Source organism: Pteronotus mesoamericanus, unplaced genomic scaffold, assembly GCF_021234165.1.
Source record: "Pteronotus mesoamericanus isolate MK-2021 breed Mesoamerican mustached bat unplaced genomic scaffold, CSHL_Meso_final scaffold_167, whole genome shotgun sequence".
Classification (NCBI taxonomy): domain Eukaryota; kingdom Metazoa; phylum Chordata; class Mammalia; order Chiroptera; family Mormoopidae; genus Pteronotus; species Pteronotus mesoamericanus.
In genome coordinates, this window is record NW_026555308.1 from 38,712,648 (window position 1) to 38,733,545 (window position 20,898).

General features: G+C 41.6%; 1 protein-coding gene across 1 annotated transcript in view; it reads left to right on the forward strand.

Annotated features, from left to right (window-relative positions):
- Positions 1-20,898, forward strand: part of EPB41L4A (erythrocyte membrane protein band 4.1 like 4A) — a 245,132-nt gene that overhangs the window by 106,030 nt on the left and 118,204 nt on the right. Inside the window, exon 3 of the mRNA XM_054589971.1 lies at positions 17,846-17,897. Coding sequence (XP_054445946.1) covers positions 17,846-17,897 — 52 coding nt within the window. The remainder of the gene's footprint in view (positions 1-17,845; positions 17,898-20,898) is intronic.

The following is a 20,898-nucleotide window of genomic DNA, read 5'->3' on the forward strand; positions in this document are numbered from 1 at the left end:
ACAATTTATGGTGGCTTTATTAAAGGCAACTTTGCTAACGGTGGTATTTTAAAATGCTCCTGCAGTTCCACTCCCTGCGTTTTTTACATCTTGGGGCAATGTGCCATAGAGAGACTGAAATCGTTGAGTGGTGCTTTTCTCCTTCAAATTGGGAAGGCAGGGATTGTGGAAGGGGAGGGCTTTGGAAAAGGGAACTTGCATCTTAATCTCAGCTAGATCAGGTAGATCAGCTTTAAGAAAGACTGCAGGGAAGCTGATGATCTGGGAATTCAGTCCCTTAAAACTATTTGTTGCCTGTGTACCCTTCAGGAAGTTCTTGTATACAATATATGTCACTGAGTTGCCTGCGCATCTACTTGAGTACCTTAGAAAATGCTGCCACCATCCCGCTTGCTCAAACGAGGGTGCCGCCCCTAACCCAGTCATCTCTTTCCCCGCATAGCTAACTAGTCACCAAGTCCTGTCAGTTCTCCCTCTTAATAGCTAAAGTGATTATGTAATTCACCATCCAACCCAGGACACTTCTGAGAATGAAAAGGGCCACTGTTAATAGCTCAGCTGGGACAGCAGTTGTAACAACCATGAATAAGTGACTCATGGTCACTTACTAACCTCTCTGGAATCAGTCTCCATCTTTGAATTCTCTTTTCGGTGCCAGCATGCGAGCTTGGATTTCTGTAATAGCTTTCTGACTTGTCTTCCTGTCTTTGTTCTCATTCCCTCCAATATTTTCCCCATTTCGTTTGTAGTTTTCTTTCAGAGAGGCAACTTGACTGATGTCTCCTCTGGGGTTTTAAAATCTTTTAATGGATCCCTAAGGGCAAATCTCAACTCCTTAACATGCACTCCAAAGTCTTTCAAGATATGTGGCTCTTGGTTGCCCCTGAGCTGCATTTCTTGCAATGGGACTCTTCAGCCCTCCTCCCCTACTCACGCTCCCTTCAAACCCACAACCCAGGTACGTTAGGGCTACACCTAAGCACCTGTGCTCCTTGCTTATAGCAGAGTGCCTCCCTCAGAGGGATGTATCTGCCGCTCCCCCTGCCTGGACACCCTTCTTGTTTTTTTTCCCTTCCTCATTTTTACCTGATTAAATCCTCTTCTTACCATGCAGTTGAAATATCTCTGATGCCTCTTTCGTGAAGCTTTCCCTCGCCCCCAGAGAGACCCTAGGCTTACTCCCATCACTTGTTACAAACACTACGTTGTGTTTGCCTGTTAAGTAATATCCCCTACTTGATTAGAAACTCGTTGGGGGAAGAGATTGTGTCCAGTTAATCACTCTATTACCACCTTGTGTCACTGCCCTCTAAGTGATCTGTCCTGTTAGTGAAGGAAAGAAAGAGGCCGGATGGAGGTGGGACTGTGGGGCGGACACTGCTCTTGCCTGTCCTTTCCATGGCTGTCTGCGTCGTCCTTGCCCTGATGTTCTTTGAGTTTACTGTCTTGTTTCCCTTATGAAAGGCCTCTATCATTCATTTAAACCAGATTTGACTTATATTTAAAAAAGAAAAAGCTTTACTGAGATGTTAGCAAGTTAGGTTGGGAATGTGAGAGATTGTAAGGAATAATAGAAATACAATATTCTAGTGTGCTGAGTTAGTGCAGTGTGTGGTAGAAGAAAGTATATGAGGTTTTGAGTTCAGGTAATGTCACCGGGAGATTTGTGGCTGTGGATCTCGTGATTTAAAAAAAAAAACCAAAACTTGCTTTTCTTATACTGTATTTTTATAAAACAGTAAGTTAAATTTTTTTTTTCCTCTAGTTGATGAACAGTTTCTATTAAGAAAGGAAGAGATGATGTTTTTCGGGAACATATTCTTTTTACAGTGGGTCTGATCTCTTCCAAGCACAGGCATGTGATACATCATGAGAACTCAGCAGCTGGTTCTTGAAAGCACCCGGGGGAGTGGTGAGTGGGGAGCCCTGCAGCTGCCACCCACGGAGCCGCTGGGTGTGTGCTGGCTTTCCTCACTGGAGCACCTGCCGAGCGGAGCATGCTTTGATTGTTCTTCTGTTTCTTTGTCCTACTTGTTGATTTGACATGGATACAAAATGCTTTCGAAGCACCTAGATTTCTTGAGTCAGCTCCAGGACTCATCTTGAACTTAATTCTCTTATGATTTTTTTCCTCCTTCCTTGTCCCTCAGACAATTGATCACAATAGGCATGAAGGTGTCTTCCATGGGTCATTTATAATAAAATATTTATCTCATGCCTTTCATAAATTTGTTTACCAGGTTTAAGGAGGCGAGAGACTGAATTTTATCTTGCATAGAATGGTTCTTTCTTTGTTTATGGCACCCAGTAGTTTATTTTTTTAATCAAAAATAGATTAAAATGAGGAAGAGTTGAAAATGGTAAAGGTGCAAATGCTTAAAACAAAACTATCAGGAATGGTAGAAACCGCACTCTGTATATGCATACATACCCACATACATTTGTGTATACAATAGAATTTGCAAGTATGCTAAGTGTTCTTCTTGCCAATAAAACAGGTTTTCTCTGACCAACTTCTGTGACCCACACCTTCTTAGCTATGCAAGTGTGTGACAGGAATATTGCTGGTTCCCTTACTGTGAATATTTTATTAGACTGTCCTTCTCCCTGGTTGAATCAGAATGAGCTATAAAGGATGGCATTTCAGTCGATGGAATGGCTAGGAAGGTGGTGGTTTAGAGTTAATGATTCTAGACATTTTCTTGATTATCATAAGAAACTAGTCTTTTATTTAATCTAGAGGTTTGATAAAAACCTCTGAAAAATTGACCTTTGTTTAACCTTACTCTGAATCTTAAGAGAATTTTCTTCATGAATATAAAAAGAGATTTGACTGGGATGTGCCAGTCGCCTACTGATAGAATGCATTTTATGCATTATTTACTATATTATTTTGTTTTGAATTTTATAAAGTTTCATGTTGCATGCACTAAAAGCTAAGGTGACTTGTTTGTCTGATTTTTGTATGACCTGTTCCACTAAGAGAGATGCTCCAGGAATTTGGTTCAGAGTTGGGCAGGTACTTTTTTTGGAGTCGGGGACAGAAGGTGGGAGTTACTCCCTTTACCTTTTGGGCTGTGGATTTTGAAAGTTGTTCTATGAGTTAACAAAAGTAGGCCCTTTAAAAACTGATGATATATGGGAGCTTAATTTGTTTGTGCTGCATACTCATCAGTTTTTTTTAAGTTGAAGGATATTTTATAGAGGATATTTACTGAGGACATTTCTTGTTTAGAACTGTTGAGCATGATATCCCTACTCTTATCAGCACCTCTGATGTGGGACAGTGGGGAGAGGAGAGCACCTGCTATTTCTCACCTCCATTCAATCCTGCATCAAACATTTACTGGGTAACCAATGCGTCTCAGGAACTAGGGTGCAGTGGTCAGCAAGAGACAAGGTCCTGGGTTTCAAGAAGTTTATATTCCAGACTGTAAATATGTGTTCCAGTATCAGATAGTGATTGGTGCTTTGAAAATAATTTAAGATGATGTGCCAGAGAGACTAGAAGACTATGTCCATTGAGTGGTGAGAAAAAGCTTCTCTGTTATTTAAAAATGGGTCCTGGCTGGGTAGCTCTGTTGGTGTTAGAGCATCATCTGGATACACCAAGGCTGTGTTCAGTCCCTGGTCAGGGCTCATACAAGAATCAACCAATGGATGCATAAATAAGTGCAAGAACAAATTTATGTTTCTGTCTCTCTTTCTCTCTCTCTCTTTCAAATCAATAAATAAAATTTAAAAAAATAAGAAAAAAAGCTTTACTGAGATGTTAGAAAGTTAGTTTGGAAACGTGTAAGATTGTAAGGAATAAACAGAAATATGGTATTCCTAGTGTGCTGCCTGCAACTGGGCACTGTTTAGAATATCATTCTCTAGTAAGAGGAAGTATAGTGTGTGGGAGAAGAAAGAGTATGAAAATTTGGTTCAGGTAATGTCACCAGGAGCTCTATGATTGTGTATCCCATGATTTTAAAACACTTGTTTATATTAAATTGTATTTTTAATAAAACAGTAGATTTTTCTCTTTCTCTATAGTTAATTAACAGTTTCTATTAAAGTAACTCTCCTATGATATTTAAACTGAGACTTGAAAGGCAAGAAGGGAGAGGATGGCAGAAAGAAGCCACGGTGGCACTAAGGTAGGGACAAATATGAGGTGTTCTACAACTGAAAGACCAAAAAAAATAGATAGTAATAAGAAAGAAGATGATAAAATGGGAACATTAGGCAGAATGCACATTTTGCGGGGCCTGGCAGCCTGAGGTAGACTACATTTATGTGCATCTGCTGGGAGTTTCAAGCTGCGAAGTTATAGGATCTGATTGAAAGCTAGCTTTTGGGAGTGGAGAGTCAGTAGTTCTGTTTTGGAGAGATGAAGCTTAAGATGCCTGGTGGACATCCAAGTGGAGATGTTAGGTGAGTTGTTTGGGCTCCTGAGGGGATAGAGTCTCATCTAGGAGTCCCTAGGTCCTTATCTAGTACTCTCCTGACTTTAAATGAACCTGAGACTACCAGATAAGGGCATTTAGGGAGAAAGACTTAATGCAGAAGAGGAAAGGCAAGACTTCCATGTATGGCTGTGCTAACCATGAAATAGATCTGAGTGCTCTAGAGTTGGGCACATTATGTGCTGAGCAGGGGGTCCAGGTCCTTCTTACTTTTGTTGGCCTGGCTCCTCTGTGCCCAATCACATAATTAGCTAAAGCTATGTTTATATTCAGTTACCAGAACAGAGTTTCAACAACTCCTCACTTAATCATCTGTATTTTAATCACTACAATATCAGAGTATGTCAGATTTAAGATTTGATTTCAAGATCATGCCTCACTTATCCACGTGCTGGAAACGTATAGGTAGCAACTTTAGTTAAGCAAAAGGTAGGTGAAACTTGGTAAAGAACTGAAGTGTCTTGATCAGTACAAAATGCATACCTTACAGTCTACTCACAGGATTCAGCACTTTCCTCATAGAGTCTGCCATTCCTAAGACCCTGTTTCTTTTCATCTTAGGAAGAAATCCAAACACATGGATTTTTAGGTGCCCTGGTACCCAAGAGATTTAGGAACAGCCTATTAAATATATTTATTTTTAGGGCAGCCCCTCCAAGAGACAGTTATAGCTTGGCAGAAAGGGTGTGTTCAAGGAATGACGTGTGGACTCCCAGGAAATGTAAGAGTGGGTTCCTATTTATCAGTATGGTTCCATTAGCAAACAAGGAACTCATGCCTGACCTCTTTATTTCTGGTGAAACTAGTACATGTGTAATTCAGGAAGATATACAGAAAAGTTTACATATATATTTGTGGACTAAATGGAAAATTGATAGTTAGATTGAAAGATGGTTTAGTGTAGTTGATTAGCCTTAAGCAGAGAGAATTGATTTTTGAAGATCAACTTGAAGGTTCCTAGGAATGTCCCAGAACTTACAATTTCTATGCCAGTGTCTGGGTTGAAGCCACAGAGGGCATGCTCACTTAGTTCACAGATGACACAAACACAGGAGGAAAAGCAAGGAATGTTAAATGAAAGAGTGGGATCAAAGAGATCTTGATGAACTGGGAAGCATTCCTGTTATTCTTGCTGTATAGCAAGGCCTCAAAGTTTAGTGGCTTTAAATTATGCCAACGTAAATTTTATCTACGCATCTTTGGCTTGGACAGGACTTGGCAGGGACAGTTCATCTCTGCACCACTTAGTCTCAACTGGACAGGCTCAAAGGCTAGAGGATGGAGTCATCATCCCAAGTCTCAGGTTTGTGCCTGGAGGTGGGTGTTGGCGCTGGCTGGGCTGCGTTGGGACAGCCATTTGTGGACTTTACAGGTTGTTTGGCATTCTCACAGGGTCCTGGTTGGGTTCCCAGTGCAAGCATCCAGAGGAAGATAGAGAGGGAGTGGTAAAAGCTCTATCACATTTTATGACCAAGTCTCAGAAGTCAGACAGTGTTACTTTTGTATTCTGTTGATTTGAAGTGAAGAAGGCCAGCCCACATTTAAAGGGAAGTGAGATTGGATGATACGGTTTGATGGGAGGAATGTCAGCTAATTTGCAGACATGCATTAAAACATAAGAGTCTGTCTTCTGGACAAAAATTACTTATATTCTTTCTGCCTGTAAACTGTACCTATCCCTACCAAGGCCTGCCCAAATCACATTTATTATGTCAGTGGATTCAGACTTGAGATCTGAGATCTTACTGTTCTGCAGGTTTAACCCCTTGAGCACAGTTTCTCTTGATCTGTAGACCCGTGCGTAGGGGTGTTACGGAAGGTAGATCCACATTCCTCCTGCTCCCAGCATCACCACCATTCAACGCATAGCGATGGGACACATACAGGAGAGGGTAACTGGTACAGGCACTTCCGTTTAGAACAGGTGGAAAATGGGCCCCAGCCGGTGTGGCTCAGTTGGTTGGAGCACTGTTTTGTAAGCGAAGGGTTGCGGGTTTTGTCCCAGTCAGGGTGCATGCCTGGGTTGCAGGTTCAATCCCCGGTCTGGGTGCAGGCACACGAGACTTCTGTTCTGGATGCTGTGATCCTGGTTTGAGTGCCAACCCCCCATTCCAGGCTCGTGTGGGAGGCAACCAGTCTATGCTTCCCTCTCACATGGATGTTCTCTCTCTCCCTTACTCTTTTCATAAAAGCAATGAAAAGAAAAAGGTTTCCTCAGGTGAGGGTTTAAAAAAAAAAAAGAGGTGGAAAATGGGAGGTGCATAGCAGTCACTGCTTCATTATAGGACTGTAATCTCACCAGGCACATGTAGCCTTTTTTTTTTTTTTTTTTTTTTTTTTAAATTAAAGCTTGGTCTTACTGCATAAAAGTTGTCCACTGTGATGTGATGTTCACACTCTGCTTTCTGGAGTTTGGGGTTTTTTTCTCTGACTTTTTTTTTTCCATTTCTGTAAAAAGCAGTATATGTTTGCAGCTCAGTAGTAGTTTCAGCCTGCTCTGTGCCTGATGAAGATAGGGTTCCAAAGTCCTCTTATCAGTATGTAGTGTCTCTGTCCCTTCCAGCCCAAGCAGATATAGGTCTTTTAAAAAAAACTTTGTGGATTCCTTACAAATAAATGTATAATCAACTATGTTAGACAAAGGCATCACCCACAAATGGCTTTGAAATAAATTCTCCTATATTGTTGACGTAGGAATGTCCAAAACTGAAAAGAATCTTTATTAGATTTTATTTGAGCCAAATTGATGACAGTTGCTGGGAAGAAGGGTCTCAAATGCTCCCAAGAATGACAGTTTTGCAGTTTCTTTTATGCATTTGAAATTCAGGAGGGAACTTGAGGAAGATGACAAGAAGAGGGGAGAAAGTAAGGTGCAGGATAGCGCTCCCTTGAGGGTGGTTATATCTCCTAGGTGTCTGGAAAAGAGGATTACTTTGGCATTTCAAAGGTGTATTAACCTAGATGCACTGGGATAATGGACAGGGCTTGCTTAAGGCAAAGATTAAAACTTTACTAAAGAAGTGATACATATGCCTGGGGTATGATTATCACAATGACCTGAGAAGTTAGGAATTTGTGATCAGATAACCCTGTGAGGTTCTTTTTCTCAGGACTCCCTTTTTTATCCACAGTATCCTAGATTCCTTGTAGAAGTGTTGGGGAACAATGACCTTAAGATTTTTAGAAGACCTTTTCTTCATTTTGATACAGAGAGATCTGAACAGATCCCTGGGGTGGAGTAGGGCGGGGCTGTAGGAGGAGGTTGCCCGAGGCAGTGGTGAACAGTCTAGGACAGGATTGGCTGAGAAGCTGAACGCCTCCAGAGCAAATGGAATCATGGGCCAGAAAACTTAAAATAAAAAGAGGGCAGAAACTGGCTCTCAGGCTCTTCCTCAAGGATGCCTGGATGATTAAGCTGTGGCTGCCTGCGTTTCCCAGTGGATGGTATTTTGGATGTAATGAGTTGGGCTGGCCTGGCGGAGGGTGGCAGGGTTATCCTTCTGTGGGTGTTGTAGAGGGGACAAGCTCTGAGGCAGAAGCCTAGCATTCTTCCAAAATTGTGTAGCTTTGGCATCTTAGGCTGTTTTAGTTTGTAAACTAGCCCTATAGAAATAAGAAAATTAAAAACTAGTGGGGAATGCTAGGAGAACTCAGGTGGTAAAAAGTTTAGCCTTAATTGAGAGGCTTAATGATTAAAACTGTAACTAAAGAGTTAATGATTTTAGCCTTAATTGATAGGCTTAAGTCATTAAAGTTGTAAGTGACTAATGTATGTGGAAAGCTGTTATTCCAAAATTGTGTAGCTTTTGAATAAAGACTCCTTTCCTTTATTCACCAAACTTTTGCCTCTGGAATTTTGCCTCGAGGGTAGTGGCGGGCAGCTGGACCCCACTTGCTGTTCGGTAGCAACTTGGAAAGAGTCGGAAGCATATCATATTAGATATTTTTTGAGGACTTAATAAAGAGTTTTACACTTATATTCATGTTTCCCTAAGCACCCTTTATTCAATCTTTGTCCAGAACTCATTTCTTAATTATAGCACCATTTGCCTTCTGGTAAGTCTAGTGAGGAGAAACCTCTATTTCAAACCCAGTAAGTCCTGGCATTTTATATTTAACACTGCTCTTGCATTTTATTATAGGCAGCAAAGATGCCAGTCTGCACTTTCAATAGTCTGCCTGCAAATCTCCCTCTCTGGGTCATCTGTTTCTTTAGGTACATCTTTTATTTTCAGTGTTGCTACAGGCAACATAATTGCTAAATATCTGACTTCACATAGTAAGGCCCTCTTTCTTCTCCCAACAAGTTCCTCTTTGCTATCCTTCACAGGTGTCCAACCTGTGGTTCACAGGCCGCATGCCGCTTAGGATGGCCATGAATGTTGCCAAACACAAAATCTTAAATTTACTTATTACCTTTTTTTTTTTACTCATCAGTTTTCATTAGTGTTTGTGTATTTAATGAGTGGCCCAAGACAACTCTTCTTCCAGTATGGCCCAGAGACACCAAAAGGTTGGACACCCCTGCTTGAGTTTAGGCCCTCCCCAGTAGCCTCCTTGAGGGCTCAGGTTTCTCCTAACATTCTTCCTGAGGTCCTTTCTGCTGTCCCACCCCAAAACACAGAGAGAGTGAAGGGAGTGGGGCCAGATTATGTAGGGCCTCATAGGCCATCACAGGGACTTCGCATTGTATTTAGTAAGAAGGAAAACCACTTGAGGATGTTGAACAGAAGAGTAAACTGATTTGGCCTGTGGTTTTAAAGAATTTCTCCAACTACCAGGGCAGAAACAGAGATATCCATAGAGGAGTTGCTTAAGACGTCCAGGTGAGTGCCCTGGCTGGGTAGCTTAGTTGGTTAGAGCTTTGCTGATACGCCAGGGTTGCAGGGTTGCTCTCTGGTCAGGGCACATAAAAGAAGTAACCAGTGAGTACCTGAATAACTGGAACAACAAATCAGTGTTTCTGTCTGCCTCTCTCTTTCTCTCTCTCAAATCAATAAATAAATTTAAAAAAAAGAAAGGTGAACAAAGTTTTTAGACTTTTATAGCCTTGACGGCTACCTTTCAAAACTTGGGAGAGAAAGCCATTAATTCAGTTTAGTTACTTTTTGTATTGTTAACACCCCTAGTTCGAGTGGATATTCTTTGCTTCTCAGCGTATAAGTGAACTCAGGTCCGGCTTCCTGCAGCAATGAAAACCAAACTTCTGAGACAGGTGCTCGTGAAAAGGAAAGTGGTTTATTGAAGCACCTGTCACCTGAGAAAATGGGGGGCTCATGTGTCACAGCCCATCTTAACATCTCAGTTCAGGCAGAGATTGTTATAAGGAGGGTGAGGGAGAGCAGAACAAGAGATCCATTCTGATAAGGACCTCAAAACTGGTCCAGCAATTGTTTAGTGTGAGCCAGCCTGGTATTAGTCATCGTGGTTTTACGTAATCATGGTTTTATGGCTGAAGGTCAGCAAATCTCCCAGAGCTGAGATAACTGAGGATCAGAGTATGTAGCTTTTGAAGTTAATTCCTTGGATTCTTACAAAAACATGCTGTTTATTTACAAGCTACATATTAGTCATAGTCAGCATTTACAGAAACAATGTCCAAAGAATGATGGGGTCGATTACCATTCCCCACTGTTACAAGCAGGCGGCCTGGCAGTGGCTTGGAGTGGTCTCTTCTTGGCCCCCAGCCTTGTGGGGGCCAAAGGTGTCAGCCCAAACTGCCAGGTGTGCTTTCTAAAAAAATAAACAATTACTCATTTAAAAAAAAAAAGAAAAAAAAATCCAGGTGAATGGTGGGTGGCTTCTTAGAGTTGGGAGTGGTGAGAATGTGTCAGATTCTGTTTCTGTTTCCAATGTAGAGCCAACAGGATTTGCAGGTGGATGGAAGAGATAGATGATAAAGAGATTTTGACCACCTGGCGCCAGTGGAAAAAGTGTTACCTGTTTACTGCGGTGGGGAAGACTGCAGGAGAACAGGTTTTTCTAGGAAGGAGTAGAATCATTATTTCCTTTTTGAATGTATAAAGTTTGTGATTCTAATAGACATTTAGATGGAGCTGTCAAGTAGGCATTTGGATTCAGGGGACAATTCTGTGTTTGGGAGCTGTCAGTGTGTAAATGACATTTAAAACCAGGAGCCTTGATGTAAGGTGTGTGCTCAGGGTGATCAAGCCTTTCCTAGTTAGGGAGGAAATGAGCAGCCAGCAAAGAAGACTATAAAGGTGTGGCCAGTGACATATAAGGAGAAGCCAGGTGTCCTAGAAACCACTGACAAATGCATTTCAAAAAAGTGTGTGAAGACTCTGCATCTATCCTTCGATTTAGCAACAATGCAGGGGATGGGGTCATGGCAAGGTACTGGAGTCGGTTCTACCCTGGGTTCAAGAGGGAAGAGAGGAGACAGCATAAAACATTGGTCCCCTCCCCAATCTATTTTAAAGTGTAGAAGTGAAAGAAGCAGATAGGGGGGTTAAAAGGTGATATTTAAAAAAACATATGGGAGAAATAAAGCCTTGTATTTTCCTAGAAATGATTCTACAGAGAGAAAAACTTTGGTGCTAGAAGGAGAGCAGGAAATTGCTGGAACCCCGTTTCTGAATAGATATGGGATGGGTTTAGGTAGAGGATGAACGATTCATCCACCGAAATAGACAAGATAGGACACCAGCACAGATACAAACAGGTTGGTAGATTTGGCAAGAAGGCATGCATGTTCTCTTCTGATGGCTTCAGTTTTCTCAGAGAAATTATTGAGATCATCAGCTGAGAGTGAGAAAAGGGGAAGGAGTTACCCCGACAAGTGAAAGAATAGGTGTGGTAGGATTCTGCATTCCCTCTGGTTATTGGTAATGAACTTAAGTTGAGCCCGTCTATGGTTGCGCAGTGTTGAGTCTCCAGTTATGGTCAGCCTGATGTGGAGAAGGCAGAGAGCTGGCGTGTTTTTTTCCAGTCGATAGTGTAGAGGGAGATTGTACAAGGTAATTGAGGATGACTACTGGTGAATGACTATAATGAAGAGAGAAAGAAGTGAGGACTTGGGTAGGGGAGTGGGAGGAGGATCCATGAAAAGGTAGTGTCACGGAACTGTATGAATCAGAATATGAGAATGGAGTGAGCTGAGAAGAGGGGAGCTGGTATTTGTGTGTAAAAATCTTGAAATTGAGGTTATACATTCCTACTCAGACAAGACTCAAGAGCAGCAATCTTCCACCGGCGTGCCGCAAGAATTTTTAAAACACGCCATACCTGACTATTTAGGCAGGGGCACTGAGCTCTTTTCCCTTAGACTGTCAAATAAAAAAATGACAACAGCCAACAGAATAATAGCCGTCCAGTGTGAATGAATCAAAATTATACCTATTTTTTTGTTGTCAGATCAACAAAAAATGTATTTTTTTGGTGTGCTACAGAATTTTAGTAAGTTTGTTTTCTGTGCCATGAGATGAAAAAGTTGAAAATTTTTCATTCTGCTGTAGCGAGTGGCTTGGCCTGAGATTAAGGCGCAAGGGGGTTCTTGTTCCTTGGATCTGCTGTTCTCCACTTCTGAACAAGTTCTATAAATACCTCATGTTTCAGCCTCCTCATTTGTAAAATGGTAATCATAATGGTTCCTAATTCATTGGCCTTATTAAGATCATTAAATGAGTGAATATAGGTAAAACATTCAGTAGTACCTGGCACATGGTAAGCATTCAATAAATGTTAGTTGTTATTATCATCCCTACAAATCTTAAGTGGTGCAAGGGTCCATCAGTGAAGACTGGGCTGGTGACACTTCATGAGGAGGCAGATGGGCCTACAGAGGTTCAAAGGAGTCCACTTTTGTTGAGAATTGGGGCCTAACTACAATTCCTACCATTCACTGTGGATCGTCACATGACAGACTCTTATTTTTGTCCCTGCTGTGAGTAGGCTCCATGATGGTAACTTTACTTGAGGTCCTAAAACTTGTGTGATTCATACCAAGTTGTAAACTAAAACCGTGTCCTGTTAATGTTGCTTAGAAAGCCCTAGATCTGTCTACAGAGGCATTGGGAAAAGCCAAAATAGTGATCACTACAGTCCTGGATTGCTTGGAACATATATACACATTATGTTGAGTCCTAGAACTCCCTAGGAATGAACAGGAGTATCATTTTTTGAGATCTTTAGCTCCATTGTCCCTTATAGATGATCAACTCTCTTTATACTCCTTTAGATCAAGAGGTTGTTTTGTTATATTGACAAAAACTATGTGTGTATTTAAAACCTTTTTTTGATCAATAGGAAACATTATTAAATATCACTGTAATGTTCTTAAATTCTCCAAAGGAGAAATAGCATTAAACCCCATGTGAAATAAGATGCAGTGAAGCTTTTATTATTTCATGGTGTCTTTGCTTCATCTAAAACTTTTTAGGGCTTATTCTACTATTAGAACTCTAGGAGACTCCAGGAGAACAACTGCCAAATGAAGGGTTGGACCCTAAATTTTGAAAGTTAGGATATTGATTTACTGGACAGTGTTAGACTTTTAAAATCTGATTCTGAGATTGTTACCTAGGATATTGATAAAATTGAGACATTATCAGCTAAGGCGAATGAAAGACACTCAGAGTGTTTAGTCAAGACTGTCAGAGAATAAGAAGGAACTTGTGCAGATCTGTCATTCTCCTTGTTATGTAAATGCTGTTGTTAAGACTGACAGGACTGAAGAGGTAAGACCACCTAACTGGTGGCCTCTTGCAACTTGGCCAAGGGGTCAGAGCCAGGAGGGCTGTGGTCATGGCTCTTTAGTAACTGGATATTGGGTTTGCAATCTGTTAGCATTCTCCTTTGGTAGGAGGCCCACCATAGAAGCCAGGATGAGAGGGCAGGGTCTGTTTCTGTTAATTGTTATGTTGTCTTCCTACAAAATAGGATCCAATCTAGCTGAATATACATTTGAAATTGGTGGGAGAGAAAAGAGATAAGGAGAGGAGAAGAGTGACTGACTGAAAGATTTTTCTAGATAACGAGCAGCTGGAATGTTGAGAGCGAAAGGGAGAGATAGGGCTGTCTCTCCTGCTGACTGGGTGGGCAAGACCATGTTACAGAACAGAGCTTGTCCACCTGGAACTAACAGAGCCAAACACTATACACCAAGAACTGCAGTGGAGAAAAAGTAGCTATTTTATCTATGAACGAAATGGCACCATCCAGGAGAATGGGTCGCTAAGGCTCAAAAGCCTGAACCTCCTGATCCAGGTTTCTGGGAGGGTTTTTAAGGAGTTAGGGGGAACAGGTATATGGAAGTGCTGGTGGGGCAGGTTTTAATTGGAGGACCTTGGAACTTGTCATTTACAGTAAGGGGCATCAACACAGAATCTTCCTGGACCATGGTCCTCTGCTTCTGAAAGGGTTCCAGTGTTCAAGTTCAAGTTCTGGTTCTGGCCTGGTTCTTTGGTTTTGTGGGGCAGGGAGGACAGAAGACCTTGGTTCCAGATGCAGCTGGAAGTCAAAGTTCCCTCCTCTGGGTTTGCTTCAGCTGTATGACTTGCGGTTTTGTTTCGTGGTCTCTGAAAAGCATCTTAGTATCTTGTAAAGAGGATAGGACCATTTTGAATTGGTTCTGCAGTTACAACAGCTTCACACCAAAGCTCAGTTCAGGAAAGCCATTCTGTAGACTCCTGCACAGTCAATTGTGCTAAGCTCTCTGCTCCTCCCTCTCCCCCTGCCCTCAACAGACAGAGGGACTGAAGGGACCGCTTCTCTCTCTCTGGAAGTCCTGCAGGAGCATGATTTCTTAGCCGAGCATTTGTTAGCTATGGGGCAGCACTGATTTCAATACAGCACTCAACCATAAAAGACCTGGTATATTTCATTCTGTGTTACCACTCAGAAATGAACACATTTTCTAAGAACAGTTGAGCTGGTAGACATGATTTTTATAAAAATTATGTTTTTATTAAATTATGTCTCTGTTCTCCTTCATTTCTGCATTTTGGGAAAGTTTTTCTTCTTCTTTTTATTCATAAACACATAGTTTAAAGGTTTCCTCTTTGGTTGACACTTTCCTGCACTCACCCTGCAGAAATAATTTTCTTTGTATATAATTTTATTATCACATAAGTATCCTTGTTATACATATTATTCTATCACTGCTGTATTGTATTGTAATTCTGTGTCTGTTTGTCTCCTGCTAGGTTTGAGTGCCTCGAGGTTAGGGGTAGGTCTCAGTCACCTTTGTGTTCCCACACTGCCCAGGACAAGGTCTGGTGTAAAATATAGAGAACATGTACAGTGGGTATTTGGGAAATGTTGAATGAATGATATCCAGTTTTACAGCCTGCATCCATTCTGGCTGAAGGTGAATATTCTGGATGTAGTCCTTAAAATTGGGATGCTGTGCTTCTTGGCAATTCTCGAGCCTCTTTTTCTCATCAGTTACAGGATAACTGCCTGATGTGTTTCACGGTGGTCAGATGTGCTGCGTTTGATTGCTTGTTGATAATGAGCAGTGACAAGTGCCATCGTACTATGGCTGCTTTGTTTCAAGGTCATTGCTTTCCCTCGGTTGAGTGTAAGTGGGTTTTACATTTTAAGATGTTAGCTTATGAAACCTGGTGGCTCATGTTTATTATTTATGTTCTGGAGCATTTATCATTGTCTGACCTCTGTAACCCTTGGTTTCCCTTCGGATCAAATGAGATTTGTACACAGTGAGTGCTGGATTGACGCTGAGCATAGTTAATGTGCAGTGAGCTAATCGAACAGCTTTTGACTGAGTTTTGACTTTTTTTTGCTTCACAATTGTAATTTCTAACTCATCTCAGAATCTTCATTATACTTTTCACCTGACAAATCAGATTGCTCTCAAGGAGAGAGATTTATTTTTAAAGTGTATAGATTAACAGTAATGTGAAAATTTCTGCTTGGTTAACCAGTCTTTCCACTGTAACCAGTCTGTTACAATTAGTTAAAAATTTCCTTTCTATTTTCTTTGCCTGGCTTTTTAATGACTGAAAAACATTTTGGGGGCATAAAGAATTGCTTTTAGTCTGTATTCTTGGGATGATGATGTTAGGAGGAGAGGTTCAGAGGCTTTCATCCAGTTTCTGTTTTTTGCTAATTTCAAGGTGAGATTAGAGCAGTAAAACCAGAGGCCCTTCCCCTCCCTTCTTTCTTGCCCCAGCACTCATTGAGTCCTCCTGTGTAAGTGTGGCGGAAGGCCTACAATCATGCACAACCTGATGTCTGGGGGGAAACTAGGAGAGCCTCGAATGGCTCAACTCCAAGTCCTCTCCTTCGAGTGCTCTTATGGATAGTGTCTCCTCCCCAAATAGCCTTCCAGGACCCCAGCCGGCTGACATCTTGATTTCGGTCTTGGGAAAGAAACTAACTTACCTCAGAACTTGGAGATCATTAATGGGTATTGTTGTAAGCCTCTAACTTTGTGATACTTTGCTATGGCAGCAATAGAAATCTAATGCAAATGGTTGTTTTTTTTTTTTTTTTTTCAACAACAGAAATTTATTCTCCACAGTTCTGAAGGCAAGTTTTTAAAAATGGTTAGTTGTATGTATTTTCCTTGGTTTTATCCTCTTTGAAAAATCCAGGGATAGTCAAACCTTTTTATTTAACATCCACTAGTGATTCCATTTCAAGAGAAGCATCCATAGCTTTATTTACTTAGAGGAAAGAGTCTGCTCTGTGTCCAGCACACAGCTTAACATTTGGATTGATTTTACTCTACTTGTATGAATCAGCGTTTCCATGTGAACGATTACTTTTAACACTAGAGTCACTGTGGGCCCCTAAAACAGTTCATTGATTAGAGCCTCTCTTCAAATACCCATTTTTTTTTTTTTTTGAATTTTAGAGGTGATTCTAGACCTTCAACAATTGAGAAATGATAAGGAGCAGAATAATAAACATTGTGTTACAAGCTGCTACATACATATGTTACTGTTTAAAAAGGTAAAACACTGAAACAGCTCTATAAGTGGCAAATAGTGAAGATTATATAGGTATATGAATGGAGTTTAGTCCTATGCTAAAATCTTGTAACAAAATGATTATGACACACATTTAACATGAGTAATTGTTATTTTATTAGTTGTAGTTAGGACTAAAAGGTAGGGATGTTGCATAAATACTGTAATTTGTATCTATAATTACTGCTGTTGTTATACATGGCACAGTAAGCATTTCTGCCCCCAAGGAAGGCAGACCCGGACAAGAAGTCTCTCTTGGACCCCTTTTCTACCCGTGATTCCTGACCCAGGAGTGCCAGGGGAGTGCGGATGTTTTCACGGGGGTGAACGTGAGGGCTGGGAATGCAGGGGCCCAAGGTGGGCCCGCTCCTGCCTCGCTGCTGTGAGAACTGCCCCTTCTTCATTCAGGAACATAAGACAATGGAAACTGAGGAGCTAGGCCCTTGGGCTCTCCCATATTTGGCAAGTGCAGCCAGGAGAGGTCTCCCTCTGCCCTCCTGGACCCTCTAGGGCGCTGGAATCCCTCCCCGTTTGCGTGCTTCCGGGGGAGCCCATGTGTCCCCTCTGTGCTTCCGCCCTGCTTGTCTTTTTTCATTCCAGTGATTTTTATTGCACACGGGTGGGATTTAAAAGAAAGTCTCTCCCCAGGGCCAGAAATTCTCCCATCACTGTCTGAGGTTCTGTTCATTAAAAATTAATTTGAATTAATAAACAGGTGACCCTCACACCTTAATAAGAGTCATCACTAGCATGTGTTGCATACTTAGTGTGAACCAGGAGTTATTCTGAAGATTTTACATGAATTAGCATATTTAATCCTCGTGGCAAACCTTTGAGGAAGGGTCAGAGATGGTCCAGTATCTTGTTCCAAGTTCCGTGGTGACGATGACCGAGGGCAGAGCCAGGACAGCATCCAGCTGGGTCGGCTCTGGGACTCAGCCCCGCAGCCATGGCGCAGAGCTGCGTCTCCTGGACGCTTACACAGGATTTGATTGCTTTCTTCCTTCCATCCAGCAGCAACACTTGTAAGGGACAGGACTGGAAGTGAGCAGGGTGAGAACTTTTAGGGGGAGACAGGGCTGTGGGAGGTTGTGATGGGGACTTTGGAAAGAGACTTGGGATGCATTCTCTACAGCCATTGTTTTGCCACCAAAAGGAGTAAGACACATTCACTAGCATCCTGATGTTACTGATCTTAAGTATAGTTTATACGAGAATCCAGCTAAAAACCCAGCAAGTACTGTTTCTCTTCTCTGCTGCTCTCTGAACATTGGCATCGTTTTTCTTTTACTTTAATGTTCTAGCCGCAGAAAGCTCTTATGTGTATGTTTGTGTGTATAGATGATAAATTAAATACCTATTATTTAAATGTCATTTAAAATAACGTTTTTCAATGAAAAGCAACTAATGGTTATAATTACCCTTTTGTTTCTCACACAGTATTGGCTGGATCCTGCAAAAACCCTTGCTGAACACAAAGAACTGATCAACAGTAGGTATTTAATTTTAACTTTGTTAAGAGATGCCATGAAAATGCTGTAATGTCCACAGTTAGTTGGGTACAGAATTAGGCCTCAGGGGAGGGTGTAAGTACTCAAGTGCCAGAGTCTGGAAGTGGGTGTGTGTATATTGCTAGGTCTCTGCAAATTCTGATTACGTTTAAGTTGACAAAGATGGACTGAATCTTAGTATTGAATTTTGCTTTTTTGTTTCCCTGCTCTTGACTTCAGTATGTGACTTTTCCAGTTGCTTGTCATTAAATTTTCACCTTAAAACAGAAAAGGCAGAGAGGCACTGATTTGGAAAAAGGTAGAAATCACCCAGCCTTTTAAAGCACCTGAGTTTCTTGGGTTAAAGAGTAGTTTTGTCACATTATTCACTTTGCTGAGTTAGCAATTAAGAAGTGCCCTTGTGACCTGAACAATTCTATGGCTTCAGGAAGCACCCACCTACTTTGCTTCTGGTTTTATAAATATGAATCTTACCATGTGGCTCAGTAAAACTAAAGTTATATTTGTTAACTGAAGGAGGGGCTCTTCAGTCCCTGTTCAGGGGCCAGTTGAGGTGGGAGCGGGGGCTCCGAACCCTCAGAGCCCACCCTGGGGTCGTCACGGATGGGGGGAAATGAAATGAGTCGTACCAGACACGTCTCCGTCTGCCAGGAGAGGGGCATGGCTCTTCCCTCTAGTGGGGAAGGCCCCGAGCCCCTGTGTCCAAAGGCTTTTATTGAAAGGGTGATCAGTGGGGCCAGGTAATAGGAATGTGCAGGTGATCTCATTATATCAGTATATTAATGTTCACAGAGAGTAGATGATATTTTGAAGACAAATGGCAGGAACACACCGATTTACATGGGCCTGAGAGGAGACTAGTAAACATGGGAATGTAGGAAACATAAGAGCGCCAAGGGGTTTTGGGTCAGGGTCTGTGAATAATGTAAATTTCCTTCCCAGCATGAGTTGGTTATCATAGATTTTGAAGGAAAAACAAAGCATGCTTCAAGGAATTTACTTCTAGGCCTGATTTCCCCTGGGAACCCTCTGTTCCAGTTTAGGGCTGTCTCCAGTATTGTTTCAATCCTGAGCCCGGCAGGGGATCCGAGCTGCCAAGAGATAAGGAGACTTCTTTCAGATAGAACGAGGACTCCGGCCATATCAAAGCTGAGGGGTGAGGGTCTTTTTGGCCTTTCTCCGTGTCTCCCAAGTTTTTCCCTGATGCCCATTGTGGCTGTGTCTGGCTTAGGTTGCTCCTGCCATTGAGGGGTGTTACTTGTTATTGACTAACCAGCCATCCTCTGGGGCCAAGCAGGATGATGTGAGGGAGGCAGGGGCTGTGCCTCTGCCAGGCGGACAGGTTCTGTCTCCTCAGTGGCCTGTTTTCCCAAGGCCTCCTTGCTTAGCTCCAGCCTTGGGGCCCTCTTGCCTGTTGGCAAGGCTGCAGTTCCTGAAACCAGATGGGACATTTCCCAACAGTTAACCTTAATTTTCATAACCCAAAATTTTATTTATAAATGCGCATGCATACACGCACATACACACGCTTATTGTCCTTAAGCATACAAAAAAGTAGTTATTTTTAAAAGGTTACCTTTTTAAGAATTATGGTAAAATATATGACATAAAAATGTACTATTTTAACCACTTTGAAGATACTATTCAGTGACACTAAGTACATTCACATTATTGTGCAATCACCACTGCCTATCTCTCAAACTTGTCCATCATCCCCAACTGAATATCCGCACTCGTTAAGCCATTTGCTTTAATGTGCACATTATAGCTACTAAGACGTAGTAGATCTTTCTGGCCCTTGTTACCCCCATTCTGAGTCTGTGCTTTCCATGTGCATGGGCTTGCTCCCTGTAGAAAACTTGGTCACATGGTGCTTCATGGATCCCAAAGGCAGAAACATGCACTAAGAATAAAACATTGGTATTACAATTAAAGATTATTTAACTGAAGAGTATGTAAGTTTTATATTTTATCTCATGAGATAGTTTGATAATTAATGAAGGAGAGTCAGAAGGAATATCTGTAAAAATGACAGAAAACTTGCTAGTCATCAGGATTCTCATGGGGAAGTCTTGATTTATTAATCCTTGTGCTAATGGGAGACTTTATTATCATTAAAGGTCTTGACATTAGTCATCAAAAGGTAGATTAGTGGATTCTCAGTTTCTGTCTTCTGTACTTTTTGCTGAAGTGAAACAGTATTTACTTATTTTACATGAGGATTTCTTAAAGGCAGGCTGTGAAGAGACATGAATTCAAGATCATAGTAACTTGGGATTTGCTTCCTTGGGGCTTGATTATAGTCAGTCTTAGATGTATCCTTGCTCCAGAAGTGTCTATTTCCATTGCCTTTGATTAACCTATAATACAGTGATGTTTATGAAAGATTTTGCTTACTCTATAGTTACTATAATTTCCCCCCGAGATGCTATATGGAACAGTGGCCAGAAAGCACTGAACTGTAGGTATTAGTGAACTTGGTTCTTAGTTTGTGATCCCTATGAACTTAGCCAAGTTGCTTACCTCCTTGGGGCTTCACCTGCCTTGTGTATGTTACTGGGTGATTGTTGAGAATCAAATATTTAGGAAACATTTTTGTACTCTTATCAAACACAGTCAAATGGTAATGATACCTTATATTCAGAACAGAAGCCATTTTATGTGAGTGGGAAATGGAGGGCTGATTTGGGCTATAGGTCCTTTAAGATTAGCCAAACCCAAATGTTTTCAGTTATGTGTTTTCCAAACTTGTGCATACCTGCTCATTTCCAACGTGTATGAAGTGACTGGCCTTGGTCAATAGGATGTAATCTGTCATGTTCCAGAGGATAAAAACAACTTTGGACTTCAGACAAGGCCTTCTCCCTTTGTGCACTGTCTCGACAGCATCTTCGCTTTTCCTGTCCCCAGATGCCGACCCCAGCGGCCTGTGGGCACAGGCCAACCCATCTGCTCCATAACACAGGGCTTGACTGGCAAGGA